The sequence below is a fragment of the Erythrolamprus reginae genome, unplaced genomic scaffold (assembly GCF_031021105.1).
Source record: "Erythrolamprus reginae isolate rEryReg1 unplaced genomic scaffold, rEryReg1.hap1 H_10, whole genome shotgun sequence".
Taxonomy (NCBI): Eukaryota; Metazoa; Chordata; class Lepidosauria; order Squamata; family Dipsadidae; genus Erythrolamprus; species Erythrolamprus reginae.
Window position 1 is genome coordinate 834084 of NW_027248463.1, and position 15190 is coordinate 849273.

At 41.0% G+C, this 15190-nt stretch overlaps 1 protein-coding gene across 1 annotated transcript in view; it reads right to left on the bottom strand.

Moving 5' to 3' along the window:
* LOC139155338 (low-density lipoprotein receptor class A domain-containing protein 3-like) overlaps positions 1-15190 on the bottom strand; it is a 110613-nt gene that overhangs the window by 4386 nt on the left and 91037 nt on the right. Inside the window, exon 4 of the mRNA XM_070730472.1 lies at positions 505-850. Coding sequence (XP_070586573.1) covers positions 505-850 — 346 coding nt within the window. The remainder of the gene's footprint in view (positions 1-504; positions 851-15190) is intronic.

Genomic DNA, 15190 nt, shown 5'->3' on the forward strand with positions numbered 1-15190 from the left:
TAAGAATGTTGTACACATCAAGTTATGCTATTAATACTTGAAATGCATTTTGTCCATTTATTCAAAGACAAGCTTTTAAAAATTATATTTGCTTTAAATTATTTATAGTGATTAAGCATCCCCTAGGCAATACCAATGAAATGCAGAAATTCCCACTATATGTCACATTGGAAGGTAAATTTTGGAAACAGATTTGTGTGTGTGTGTATGTACTATACTGGAGGAGGAAATTATGGTCAGTGGCGAAATTCAAACTGCAGCAATTGTGACTTGCCTTAATGGCAGTAAATAATCAGGCAGGAAATTTGGGTATAAATATTGAAGCAGTTTTTGAGGCATCAACCCAGTAAAATCAATGCTACTGAAGCAAGGGTGGTGCAGTTGTTATAGGAAGTTATAATGAAAGAGAAGCATCGGATATACAAAAAACCAAACAAACAAAAACCCAGAACAAAGGGTTTAAAGCACAGGAGAAACTCCACTGGTTACACTACTGCAATGTACCTTTGATCTAGCACAGCTTCTGAATAAGATGGTGGTGAATCTAAATCTGGAGGTCTATGATAGCCCTGGGTAGACATATACTGGACCCCATTGTTAACGTTATAGGTGACATTGCACTGATGTGGATGATCAAGGACGACGAGACGAGACAGGAGGACAGGATGCTGCAGTCGATGTACGGGAAGTGTCATGAGGTTGTTGCGTTTTCGCTGATGGTGCAAAATTAAGGCCAGGAGGGCCACCACCAACACAAAAATAGCAGAGCTGCCAATGATTGCATAGGTAACGCTGGGATAGAAGATCATCTGAGGCTCTGTTGTCACGTAATTCTGACTGCTGTCAGCCTCTGCAAGTAAGAAGAACAAGACAATAATACAATTAATTTCTGTGAATGAGATGCTGCTCTTTTCAATATATATCTTCTGTGTTAATTTAACACCACTTGCTAGTTTTTTCATCAAGGTTTGGCTTGGAATATTGGCAAAAACAAAATAAGCATCGACTAACTTCAATTGCATATTTCCTCCCATTTGCTTTCAAAGTTTCTCTTTGGAACTGACTATGGAGGAAAAGGAAGTTCAAGACAAAGACAAGCTCTCTTTCCTTTATGAACCTTTGTGATTTAGCTTTTAGTAAATAGTTGAATTTAGAGAGTCATATCTGTTTCCATGGCCTAAAATTTAGGCACAAATTCAATTCTCAGGCATCTCATTCCAACGTGGATTTAGAGAAATCTCAAGCCCATTTACCCATTACCTGTCTCAGTCGTGGTTTCTAAAACCCTCTGCTACCAGTTTATGCTCGTTTGCATGTGTGTGCGATGCTTCTGTGCATAAGCATTCTGGGTGGGTGGAGCCTCCTGCCGCCAGCGCTACCGGTTCTTAGAACTGGGCCAAACCGAGAGCAACCCATTGCTGACCTGCCTATTGTATAATTTCTGTATCCAGTTTCCTGAAAATGAATCTTCACAATGAAGTATGGGCAATCAAATGCACAACTATTCATATTTCAGCATTATATATTCATCCTGATTATGCAGTACCAAGCTGTTATTACTTTCCCCAAAAGAAATGATATGCTGCACCATAAAAACAAAACAAGATCTGAAAACTGCATCAAGTTATTAAAAAAATTGGCAGGTTGCTATTTTTAGCAAAACCAAGAGCCTGTAGAATAAAATAATTATGAAAAATTAAATTTACATTTTTTCCCACTGTAGCATATTGAAGCAAGCTACAAATTTCTTTTATTAAACCCCTCTTAATAAGCAACAGTTTATAATAGTATAGATCTTGGATGTTGATAACACACAATATTGAGAAATCTAGACACCCATGATAACGTAACAATTGAAAGTAGTATTCTAAGATTCAGCAAACATATACAGTGTTCCCTCGATTTTCGCGGGGGTTACGTTCCAAGACCTCCCGCGAAAATCGATTTTCCACGAAGTAGTGGTGTGGAAATAAAAACACCATTTTTGGCTATGGACAGCCAAAAACTACCCCTCTCACCGGCTTTCTTCGGACACGGGTCCTCCTGCAGCAGCGCTGGCGGCCACCGTTCCCCGTATGCACCCGCCCGCCCGCCGTTTGCTCACCCGCCCGCCGTTCGCCCGGCCACCCGCCGTTCGCCCGGCCGCTCGCTCGCCGCTCGCCCGCCCTGGCAGAGAAAGTGAGAAAGAGAGTGAGAGAGAAAGAGGGGGGAGAGCAAGAGATAGCAAAAGAGAGAGAGTGAGAGAAAGAAAACAAGAGAGGGAAAGTGAGAAAAAGAGAGAGAGCAAGAGGGGGAGAGATAGAGAAAGAGAGAGAAGGAAAGAAAGAAAGAGATGAGAGAGGGAGGAAGAGAGTGTGAGAGAGGAAGAAAGCAAGAGAGAGAAAGAGAGAGAGAAACAAAGAAAGATGAGAAAGGAAGGAAGAGAGTGAGAGAGAGGAAGAAAGAGAGAGAGAGAAGAGTGGAAGGAAGAGAGAGAGAAATGATAGAAAAAAGGGGAGAAAAAAAGAGAAATGAGAAAATGATTGAAGCAGAGAATGACAGGAAAGAAAGAGTAAGAGACAGAGAAGTGATTCTTGGTGATGACGTATGACGTCATCGGGTGGGAAAAACCGTGGTATAGAAAAAAAACCGTGGAGTATTTTTTAATTAATATTTTTTGAAAAACCGTGGTATAGCGTTTCGCGAACTTTGAAGCCGCGAAAATCGAGGGATCACTGTATGCTAAAATCAAAATCTATCTTCTTTCTCAGTTGGGACATTACAGTGCTACAATGCCTTACATATTAAAATGCAAGCTGCCCATTCTATGATACTTATAAAAGAGATCCAAGTCAGAGAAGATTATATATTTTAGATAATTAATTAATTTATACTTAATATTTCTATCTCTATGTTAATTATACCCAAAGACTTCTGTTTGATTAATATTTAGCTTGCCAGCTAAGAAAGAATGGAGAAAGAACACAATTATAGTCAGAGATTCCTCTACCGTACTTGAGGACATGCTAAACCACTGGTGTCAAATTAGATTGTGTCAATCACAGGTCAGATTGTAATGTAGGACATCATTTTTTATCTTTGCGGATGAGCATGGTTTGTATGCAGAGGTGGTCTACTGCCTGGACTGAGGGTGGAGCGCATTGGGGTAGCAAAAATGGAGCTCTACCCCAGAGCACCCAATTTGCACTGAAAGATGTTGAAAGAAAATGCAAGACGTCATGCATAAGCCACGCCCACAGTGTGGTAGTAAAAATTTTGGTAGCCCTTCATTGCCTACATGTGATGTATCTTGTCCACGAGTCGCCAGTTTGACAGTCCTGTGCTAAACCATAGCTCTAAAATAATTATTCTTGAAAAATATACTTCCTTCTACAGACCAGGTTGACGCCACTACAGGAAACCAACATCTCTTGATCTCAATATTCTCCTTTGTTATGAAATGATTTAAAGTAAAAAACACTTTTGTATGCAATTCATCTCAGCAACTCCATTGGGTTTACTGCCTGTAATCTCAGTAGCACATTACATCTGAAAATCAGGACAGGACAGGAGACTTGCAATGATGTTTACAATAAGAATCAGCTTAATGAACAAAGTTTAATTAACAAATAGGAACAGTATTTACAATGACTGAATGCATATGACTAGGAATTGAGTCTATAATTACTTAGACTATCACCAATACTATTGACAAAATTAATTTTTCTTGGAGGCTCAAATCATGACCAAAAATGTCATGTGAAGATTTGATTTGATAAACAATATACACGATAGACAAGTGTAAGCCAAGTTTAATCATAGGCTGAATGCAGTAATTATATATACTAAGGCCTATATTCAAATTCTTGCTTGGCCATGAAAGAACAATGGATGACCCTGAGACAGTCCTGACTGCCACACTGGATCATTCTGAAAATAAAGGGTGTGTTGGTGTAATGGGGAAGGGAAGGAGTTATAAATGCTGTTTAAACCTTAAAGCATGGGGTAGCTTTTCTTTCTTAAATTGACATAATCAAAGTAATTATGAACATCAGAGTTGCAAATATATATATATACTTGCAAATACCCCCAATCAATACAAAATTAGATTCTTGCAAACAAAATTAGAGACATGGTGGTACAGTGGTTAGAATGTAGCTAATTGGAATTGCAGCTAATTCTACCAACTGCCTGCAGTTCAACTCTCTCCAGCTCAAAGTTGACTCAGCCTTCCATGGTTGGTAAAATGAGTGCCCAGATTGTTGGACGCAATAATCTGACTCTTTAACCTGCTTAGAGAGGGCTGTAAAGCACTGTGAAGCGGTATATAAGTCTACGTGCTATTGCTTACAACCTAGAAAGCCATTAAATACACTCTGTATTATTAGCAAATTATGTTTCCTTTCCTAAGAATAAATTGTGCACATAGAAAATAAATGCAACTTTCTTTTTTTGGCATAACCCTTTTCAAGAAGAGAAAGAGAAGAACCCCCTGTGAGTTATTCATTACTAGTTGCTTGTAAGGGATAGTGGCAGTTATAACCCAGATGGATTTAAAGCACAGCTATTACAGGGGTCGACAAAGTTGTTCAGAATCTAGGAGCCAGCCAAAAAATTTAGGAGCCAGAATTTTTTTTAAGCAAACTTGGTTTTTTGCCGAGTCTCCACCTGACATCGCTTTCACCCCCTCCCCCCCGGCGCAGGCCTGGCTCCGCCGAGCCGGCTCTGCTGTACTCCCGTCGGGATCCGAGGGGAGACCGTTAGTCAGAAACCGAAACAGAGAAGAAGGAAAGGGAGACCGGGCCGGGGACGCGGGTGAGGGGGGGAGGGGGGAGGAGGGGTTACTGGTCGGAAGTCACCGCGCACGCGGCCAGAGGAGGAATGAACAAAACCTCACGCCGGGAGGGGAGGGGCTTCCGCTTCTCTCCGAAGGCGGGTGAGCGGCCAAGATCGGAGCGTCTGTGTGCGGTGGGGGGGAGTGAAGGGGTTCGAGTAGGAGGCGGAATGGAGGCAAGGGGGGGAGGGAGAGACGCACGCAAGCGCAGGGGACGCTGGGAAAGCAGCTCGCTCCGAGGTTGATGGGCGGAGCTACGGAAGCCAAGATGTACCATTTCTGGGCGTAAACACAAGGCGGGAAAAATATACTGTATACACATACAGCAGTGTTTCCCAACCTTTTTGGAGCCGCGGCACATTTTTCATATTTTCAAAATCCTGGGGAACATGGGGGGGGGGGGGGCGCTAAAAAAAGTTTGGACAAAAAAAATATCTCTTCCTCCCTTTCGCTCTATTTCTCTCTCCCTCCCTCTTTCTCTCTCTTCCTTCCTTTCTCTCTCCATCCCTCTTTCTTTCTCTCTTCCTTCCTTCCTCTCTTTCTGTCTCCTCCTTCCTCTCTCATCTCTTTCCTTCCTCTCCCTCCCTTTCTCTCTTTCCTTTCTCTCCCTTTCTGTCTATCCTTTCTATCTCTCACCCCTTCTCCCTCTTTCATTCCCTTTCTCTCCCTCCCTTTCTCTCTCATTCCTTTCTCTCCCTCTTTCCTTCCTATCTCTCTTTCTTTTTCTCCCTCCTTCATATCTTCTTTCTCTCCCCCTTCCTCCCTCTTTCCTTTCTCCCCCTCCCTTTCTCTTCCTTTTTCTCTATCCTTTCTACTTCTTACTCTTTCTTTCTCTCCCTCCTTCATTCAATTTTCTCTCCCTCCCTTTCTCTCCCTTTCTCTCTCTTTCCTTTCTCTCCCTCCCTTTCTCTTCCTTTTTCTCTATCCTTTCTACTTCTTACTCTTTCTTTCTCTCCCTCCTTCATTCAATTTTCTCTCCCCCCCTTCCTCCCTCTTTCCTTTCTCTCCCTCCCTTTCTCTTCCTTTTTCTCTATCCTTTCTACTTCTTACTCTTTCTTTCTCTCCCTCCTTCATTCAATTTTCTCTCCCACCTCCCTCCCTCTTTCCTTTCTCCCCCTCTTTCTCTTCCTTTATCTCTATCCTTTCTACTTCTTACTCTTTCTTTCTCTCCCTCCTGCATTCAATTTTCTCCCCCCCCCTTCCTCCCTCTTTCCTTTCTCCCCCTCCCTTTCTCTTCCTTTTTCTCTATCCTTTCTGCTTCTTACTCTTTCTTTCTCTCCCTCCTTCATTCAATTTTCTCTCCCTCCCTTACTCTCTCTTTCCTTTCTCTCCCTCCCTTGTTCTCCCCTGGGGCTGCCTGTGCCTGCCCTGCACCACCCAACACGGACGGACAGCCCCCGGTCGTCGGTTCGTCGCCCCCCCACCCCCCCACGGAGGGAGATCAGGCTGGCGAGGGCGGTAGAACTACGTCACCAGCCACTGGAGGGAGATCGGGCTGGCGGGGGCGGCGAATCCACCTCCCCAGCCGCGCGGAGGGAAATCCGGTAGGCGGGCGGGTGGCCGCGGCTCCCTGCGCGCCCCTGGAAAAGCGTACAGGGAACGGTGCCCGGGGCCGCTTTAGCCGCCCCCCGCTCCCCCCGCCATCTCCCCGCGACTGCCTGTGCCGCTGCAGCCGCGCCCCCCCCCCGCTCCCACCGCCAGTGCCCTCCCGCCGGGCCCCAAAGGACACTTGCCGATGACGACAGGGAACCTTCAGCTGGGCGGGCGCTGCCGTGCCGGTGCCTCCGACCTCCCGGTTCCTGCTCGATGCCGCGGTTTCTGGCGCTCTCCTGCTGGGCCCCAAAGAAGGAAGGCGGGAAAAAGGCGCGAAGAATGGAGCTCTCCTTCCTGCCTGCCTTCTTTGGGACCCAGCAGGAGAGCGCCAGAAACCGCGGCATCGGGCAGGAGCGGAGAGGTCAGAGGCACCGCAGCGCCCTGCCCAGGCGGCACACCGGTTGGGAAACGCTGACATACAGTACAGCAGGCAACATTTTCTAGGCGCCAGACAACATTTTCTAGGCGCCACTGGCGACCAGGCGCCTGGGTTTGTCGAACCTTGAGCTATTATATATGGACTACAAAAATCAAGATACCTCCCCCCCCATTTAATTGTCATATAGATTTTTGCACTTTAGGTAGCTTTCATTTAAGGGCTTACACTATTTTGCTTTGAAACTGTTGTGGTTGGCTTCAGGCCAGCTCCTATGGCTGCTGATTTTGACTCAGAAACCATAGGTCACAAAATCAGGTTTCCTTGTAATATAAGTGAAGCAAATCTCTGTGAATTATGACATGAGGAGAACTAACTTGCTCCAAGTAAGTTTCTTTCCAGCCCTAACCATGTGCTAATGATGTTCCCAGCTCCTACCGGCTTGCAAGGTCTTTCATTGTTATTCTCTTTTAAAAATGTTTTCCAAGCCCTAAGTCTTTGCAGTTTATTTTCATTGCTCTACTTGCTCAGAATTTTTCTTTCCAGCGCTGACCAGGTTCTAACAATGTTCCCAGCTCTTACTGGCTTGCAAGCTCTTTCACTGTTACTCTCTCCAAATAAGATTTTTTTAAAGCCCTAACCAGAGGATAAAATAATGTGCTGAAACTGACCAGACTAAGGATGCTAGCCAGATGAATATCTGATAAGCAGATTCCTTTCTCTATATTCCTCCCCAAAAACTAAGGTGTGTCTTATACTCCGAAAAATACGGTAAATCAAACCCTAACCTGAGTATATAAACCAAATAATATGAAAATGGAAAAATAGCCTGCAGATAATTAAATCTGAACAGAAGGTTGGCAATGGGAAACTTGAGAGAGTGATACCTAATGTTTATTAACCATGAACATTATAGTAGAATTAATGTAGTGGTTTAGGACCAACTATATTAAACTTAGATTCTGAAACTGCAAAGACCATTATTTCATAACTCTCAATCTTGTGCAGCAGTTCTGTTGTTGCATACTTTATCAGGGCTATCAGAGCTAAAAACACATCATTAGTATAGGCATGTACTGTTTTAATGAAGAGAAGTAACTAATGTCAAAGAAGAGAAGCACTTTCCTATCATATTTATATACAGTATTTCTAATAGGTTATAAAATATAATGATCTTTAGATAATTGCAGAAAATAATGAAAATTAAAAATAGCTAAGATTGCTGATTAAAATATGATCCAATACCTGTAAAGTCCAAATTCCCCCTTTGTTGTTTCATGAGACATCACATTCCAGAAGCCAGTAATATCCAGAGAAATAAACCAACAATCCACAGCTTTATGCTTACTGGTGTAGTAGGATGAAAATCATTGTCAGTCAATATAAGAATCTTAACATGAGTTCTTCTCAATTATTAGTGGCCGTTGATGAAAAAAAATGTGGAAAAGCAACCAAGGGTTTACACATTGAAGACATCATCTGGGACTTTGTTTTATATTTGAGGCAGAATATTACACAATTAAAATGTTTAGAAGCAGCCTTACTTCTTAACATGTACAATGTTTCCTAGTTACGGACTCTAATTCACAAGAGCGAAGTGAATTGTTGTAGAGCTCATTTTGGCAATTGCTTAACACTGCAGGATGATTGCACACTAACTCATCAAATAAAGGCCCATAACTTCACCTCTCACCTTAGCATTTCTCACAACACTGTATAATTATCTCCAGCGCTTCTTCTGTCCCAGTTTCCCAAAAAAAAAGATGGTGGGTAGAAGAAGAGAATTAGCAACTTGAGATAGTAAGCCAAGATCACATTAACATTAAGCTGCTGTTTTAAAATTAATTAAATGACCTATACAAGTTTCTATTCTGATAGAATAGAATAGAATAGAATAGAATTTTTTATTGGCCAAGTGTGTTTGGATACACAAGAAATTTATCTTGGTGCATATGCTCTCAGTGTGCATAAAATAAAAGATACATTCGTCAAGAATCATAAGGTACAATAAGCAATCAAATCATATTAGGAACCCATCAATATACATTTTGTTGTGATTCAGCCTGAGGCTGCTCAGGGACCAGCTGTGTCTCTGCTGGCTCCATGCCCAGAGGAGGATGACAGCGCAGAGGAGGGGGCTGAACAGTCGGACGGGGGAGAGGAAAATCAGGAATGGGATGAAGGCGAAGAGCATGAGAGCCCCGGGGGGGGGGGGTGTTCTCCCCAGCCAGTAGCTTGGAGTCATTAGGTGATGACGCACAAGCTGTCATTGACATGAGACAGCGGCGTTCAGAGCAACGAAAGGAGCAGTTAAAGAGATATTTTCACCATTGAAGTAGAAACAGCTGGGTTTGGGTGTGGTACTCATCAGCAGGGTTTAAAAGGCAGGCAAGCCCTTTAAGCCATGTGGAGTGTTATCAGCTTGGCGTGACGTTATCCTGTCTTGTTTCTCGGCATCTCTGTTCCTGGCTTGTGGCCCAGCAGCTTTGGAAGATCCGTGGGAGGTATAGGTCTGCTATCTACAGCCTTGGCTTGGCAGCAAGAATTCTGTATTGCTGCATGGACTTTTGGCCTTCGTGAATATATCTGAAGATACAGCATTTTCCTGTTTGTAAGGACATTTTCTGTTACCTGTGTTTTTCTTGAATTTCATAAAACTGCCTTTGCCTTTTACCAGTGTGTCTGGCTTCTCTTTTTGGGTTGGTATTGGCTTCTGGAGTGACCCAGACAGAACACATTTTAAGGATACAAGCAACAAAGTTACAGTCATACAATCATTAGTGCAGTGCTTATCAAATAATGGGGCAGGCCCCCTGGGGAGGCACAGAGCGATGCCTGGGGGAGGGGCACATGGCCCCAGGGAACGTACTTTTTTTGCCACAGGGAGTAGGGTTTTTTTGCACCGAACAATAGCACACAGCACAGATAACAAAGTACAGATAACAAACCTTTAAGAGACACCATGAAAAATATTTAACATGGATGAAAATAAAGGAATGAAAATATTTAACATGGATGAAAATAAAGGAGGAGAGAGAAGGACATAATGAGACAAGGTAAGTCTCTTGAAAACTAAGATGAGGAAATATGATGAAGTGTATGTAGCACTTGGCTTCACTGTGACTATGGTGGGAGACAAGGAAAGACTGGTACGTTTACTACTAAAAAATTATTTATTGATTGATAGATTTTGTCCATTACACAATGAAGGTTATAGTGGATATACTCATAGTAAAATACATAATGAAGGTTATAGAGGATATACTCATAGTAAAATATATCTAAAAAAGAATAGAATAGAAGATATAGGAATAAGATATGAAAGAATAGAAGAAGAGATACAGGAATAGAAGAAAGGTATAGGAGATATAGGAGAACAATAGGGCAGGGGACGGAAGGCACTCTAGTGCACTTGTACTCGCCCCTTACTGACCTCTTAGGAATCTGGAGAAGTCAACTGTGGTAAGGGTAAAGTGTTGGGGGTTTGGGGATGACAGTACGGAGTCCGGTAATGAGTTCCATGCATTGGCAGTGGATAGCATGACGCCAAATAAATTAAGATGTCACTTACACCCCAATCATGCTGATAAACCGCTTGAATTTTTTAAATGAAAACGTGCCGAATATTGCAAACAATTGTCCTGGCGGAGAGTTGTGGGGTGCAAGAAACATTTACTTCTTCCTAGGGGGGAGCATAACAGAAAATAATTGAGAAGCACTGCAATAGTGGGAGGAGATGGGTGATGGGAACGATGAAAAGATTAATAGTAGTGCTGACTAAGTAAATAATTGGTGTTGAGGGAATTATTTGTTTAGCAGAGTGATGGCATTTGGGAAAAAACTGTTCTTGTGCCTAGTTGTTCTGGTGTGCAGTGCTCTATAGCGTCATTTTGAGGGTACAAGTTGTGTCCAGGATGTGAGGTGTCTATAAATACATTCACAGTCCTCTTTTTGACATGTGCAATATACAGGTCCTCAATGGAAGGCAGGTTGGTAGCAATTTTTTTTAATATAGTTCTAATTATCCTCTGAAATTTTTCTCTGTCTTGTTGGGTTGCAGAACTAAACCAGACAGTTATAGAGGTGCAGATGACAGATTCAATAATCCGATAACTTTTTGTTTCTTGTAATAACTGCATGCCCTTCAGGACAATCATTGAGGACTATATACCAATAAAGGATTGTGATAAAGTAAATTTAAAAATAGTTCTTATGACTTATGACCTCAACTGAATCCACAATTTCTGTTCCTAAGTGTTATGGGTCAAGTGTTAAATTATTAAGTGAGCTTTGTCCCATTTTATAACTCTCTTGTCACAGTTGTTAAGTGAATCACTTCAGTTGTTAAGTTACTAATATGGTTGTAAAGTGAATCTGGCAAAGTCAAAGGCCATTGACTTTGTTTATCGATTACATGACCCAGGGACACTGTAACTGTTATAAATATGAGTCGGTTGTCAAAAGTTCAAATTTTGACCACATGACCATGAGGGAAGCTGAAATGGTTGTAAGCGGGAAAAACAGTAATAACTCATTTTTAACCTAGTGCCTCTGTAACTTTGAAAATTCACTAAGCAAATGGTTATAAGTTGAGGACTATCTGCAGAGAGTAGACTCAGAGGCCAAAAATGTCTGAAACTCCTTTTCTTTCTTTCTTTGATTATTATTATTATTATTATTTATTAGATTTGTATGCCGCCCCTCTCCGCAGACTCGGGGCGGCATACAAATAAACTGCTCCCTATTTTCCAAGCAAGAGATGCCAAGAAATCGATGGAAAAATTGGATCAGAGGTCTGACATGGTCAGTCATAGAAGATCTTCAAAATTAGGTCGAGATTCTCTTGTGTTTCAAAGATTGCATCTTGCTGGCTCCTGACTTAACTGATCGATCAATACAAAAATATATTGTGTGACAGCTGAGGTCCAGGCTGCAGCAGCATACGGGCTGCAGTCATCTTAACTCTCCAAAGTTGCACTTCACTATCTTGCCTTTTATGCTGCAGCATCCATAGCGGGTCATGATCAAACTGACAACATAGAATCATGAGGTCATCATGCAAATGGCACAATTATCTAATTGCATTGTAATGGCAGACACAAGCATGTAAGCCATCTATTTGGGCAATAACATAATGACACGCTTATCATTTGCTGCATGACTACAACCTGCAAGAATATTTCTTTAGTATAGATTAATCCAGAAAATGCCATGATTAATTGAGAAATTATAATTACTTTTCTGGGGTCCATATTACTCTACTGAGATGCACAGATGGCTGTAATAGCTTTATAAATGACATAGTTATTATCTGGAGAATACCAATATGCAAATGCATCAGTGTGCAAGGGCTTTCTTGCTGTCACTCTGGAAAGAGGTAGGCTTTAAAAATGTACATGGGGACCAGCAACATTTGTTTAACATGCAAAACTAATGCTGTGCAACAAATAACAAGAGTGAAACAATTTCTGTGCAAGAAATCAAATAGGTAGAGAGAGGGGAACAGTTAATCTTGCCCATTTACTAGCCTTCACCAGTAAATATTTACTCCTTCAATTATTTAATCCATATGTCCTACAGCAAGGAAGTCTGGCAGAGATCATGAGAAAACTGGAAAAATCAGCAGGCACCAGAAGATTTTATTATTTTCTGTCTACTGAATATGCCCCCATTCCCCAACCCGTATCCCTTTAGCAAATGCAGCCTGTAGATATGTATTTGCCAAAATGGTAATAGGTCTATGCCTGCCCTAAAAATCTTCTCTCCTGAAAGAATAACACTTCATGTCCCATGGAGATTTTGAGTGCTAGAAATATGCAGAAAAAGCAGTTTAAACAATATAAAAATACTATATTAGTATAGGCACCGCTGGCTTAGAGTGGAGGGAAAAGAAGACTACTAAGATTCAGTTACCGTCCACCAGTTTAATATATGTGTGAGTCAAGATGCACTTGAGAAAAATATGCTAGTTTAAGTGCAAATTAAATATACAGTGTAAAGTACATTTTAATCCACTCTAAAATGTAGCATAATCACAGAAAATTGCCTATCTTTTTAAGCACCAGTGTCAGAGTTCCAAATAGCATCCGAGAAATAAATCAGAGTTCCAATTTATTAACAGGGACATGTTAGCACAATTGGAGAAACCCGAATCTAAAGTTACGAGGGTATCTCCACCTGGGTTAAAGTTCATTTCCTTGCATCTCCCCTTACAAGCCCATCACATGAAACATACATCTTCTGCCAGTGTATCCTTCAACTCTCAGCAGCTTCCGGCCAGATGCTGACCTTGAGAACCTAAAAGAAATGTGTTATTGCATGCAGCCAATGCCCTCCCAAGTTCCCATAGCAAGAAACACCCCAAAAGAACATAGCATAATGTGGCAGGCCAAAACCTCCAAGCATTCTGGCATCGTCCCAACAGCTACGGTAGTTTGAAAAAAACATACTAGTACAACATCTACCATCTCATATATATTGCTTTAATGATGATCATTCTTGTAAAAAAATGCTCAAAAGGAAAAGATACCATCTTTTCCTCAGAAAAGGAAAAGATACCATCTTTTCCTCGGAAAAGGGAAATACAGTATGCCTTTTCTTTTCCTGATACAGTTTTCTGCTCTTAAAAGATAGGGTCTGAAATATTATAGGTTTCTGTGACTAAGATTAAAAACTCAGACTAGAAAGCAAAACAAAATAAGAATAATAAAATAATAAAAATGAACGGAAAAACACACACCACCCCCACGGGCAGAATCACCGGAAGAAATCATGTAGAAGTTTGAACAAAAGTTTCATACCATGCAGTTTATGGTGTACCTTTTCTTCTGCTGTAGTATGCCAAAAAATTTGCAAAATCAAAAAGTATATCTGGAGGCATTTTAGGACTCACCATAGTACAATATTATGCAATACAATCAAGATAAGATGTACTATTAAAAAACAACAACCTTTCATGGAGTGTCCCCTCATTGTGATTCAGCAGTCTGAGCATCTCAATAATACTATTAGATACACTATTGGTTGTGGACACTCCCAAAAGTGTTATCCATAATGGGCAGATTAAAGAAAGGGATCTAGTCTAGATAAATTATACTGAAGAATGAAATATAAGGCAAAAAATGACATTTACAACCAGGCTGATATCCACGATACCAGTAAATGAGTCCCTAAAGACAAACAATATCCAATAAAATACTGGAAAAAGGTAGAGGCTAACTATGAATAGCCCTGATGCTTCTGATCTGGACAGATCAAAGCCAAACTATCTAGCTGCTGAAGCAACAGAAAACACAGAGGTTTGATGTTGCAAAGATATTGTGGAGAATCATATCCTGTGGAGAAAAAAATCATAGGAGAACTGAAAGAGTGATAATGAGTTTGTGTAATCAGTGATAATAAACACTAACATTAACTAAAAGTAACTAAAAGTCAATGCTTGGATACTACCCACCCCCCTCTAAAGATAGAATGAATTTCATTTGCATCTAAGGCAAGCCAATAGCTGCTCAAAATGCCTTCAATCATTAGATGGGGGCGACATATAAATTTATAAGGAAAACAAACCAACAGACAAATAAATAAATGTATTAGAATAATGTAACCACAAATGCAGAGGAAATGAAAGAGGTTCTAAAGCAATTCGTAAAACCTTGTTGAAACAGTAAGGATATAATTAAATAGGTAAAACTCAGGAGGCAAAATATCTGCAGATATGCTGAATATAGCTGAAAATAAAAATAAAAAACAAAGGTCAGGACAAACTGAAGATTATTTACCAAACTATAAAGACAGTTTTACGTTTTCTTACAAAGAAGAGCAAGAAGAGACACAGATTTATATTTATAACTGAGTATAATCAAAAAGAGCAAGACATTTGTTTACAAAAATTTCCATTAAATCAAAGAAACTTGATTTTGGGCAGCCTAAAAGACAAAGTAAGCAAAATCTACAAGGCAAAAGAGTTAATAAGAAGAATTGGTAAGAGCATATAGAAACCGTAAGAATGGATTCGTAAATCAAGTATGAATACGAAGATATGATCAGTGAACTAGGGCCAGACATTCTGAAAGTTAAATGGGCCCTAAAATATTGCTAACAATAAAGCTGCAGAAGTTAATAAAATGCCAGCCAGACTTTTTAAAATCTTGAGAAAGTACGCATTTAAAGTGTTATTTGCTGAATGATCAAAGAACCAAAAAAGAGCAGTTGTTATTCTGATACCAAAATGGGCAGCTCTAAAGAGCGTTTGAATTGCACAATCTAGTATGAAAAAGTTAAAGGATTCAAAAGAAGGGTTATGGGTCGTGTGTGCATATACAGGGGCTGGGGATGTGAATGTGTGGGCTGCATATGAGGTTCATCTGTGCATGTGAGGGGGGCAGGGTGCATGGGGGATTGCGCACACA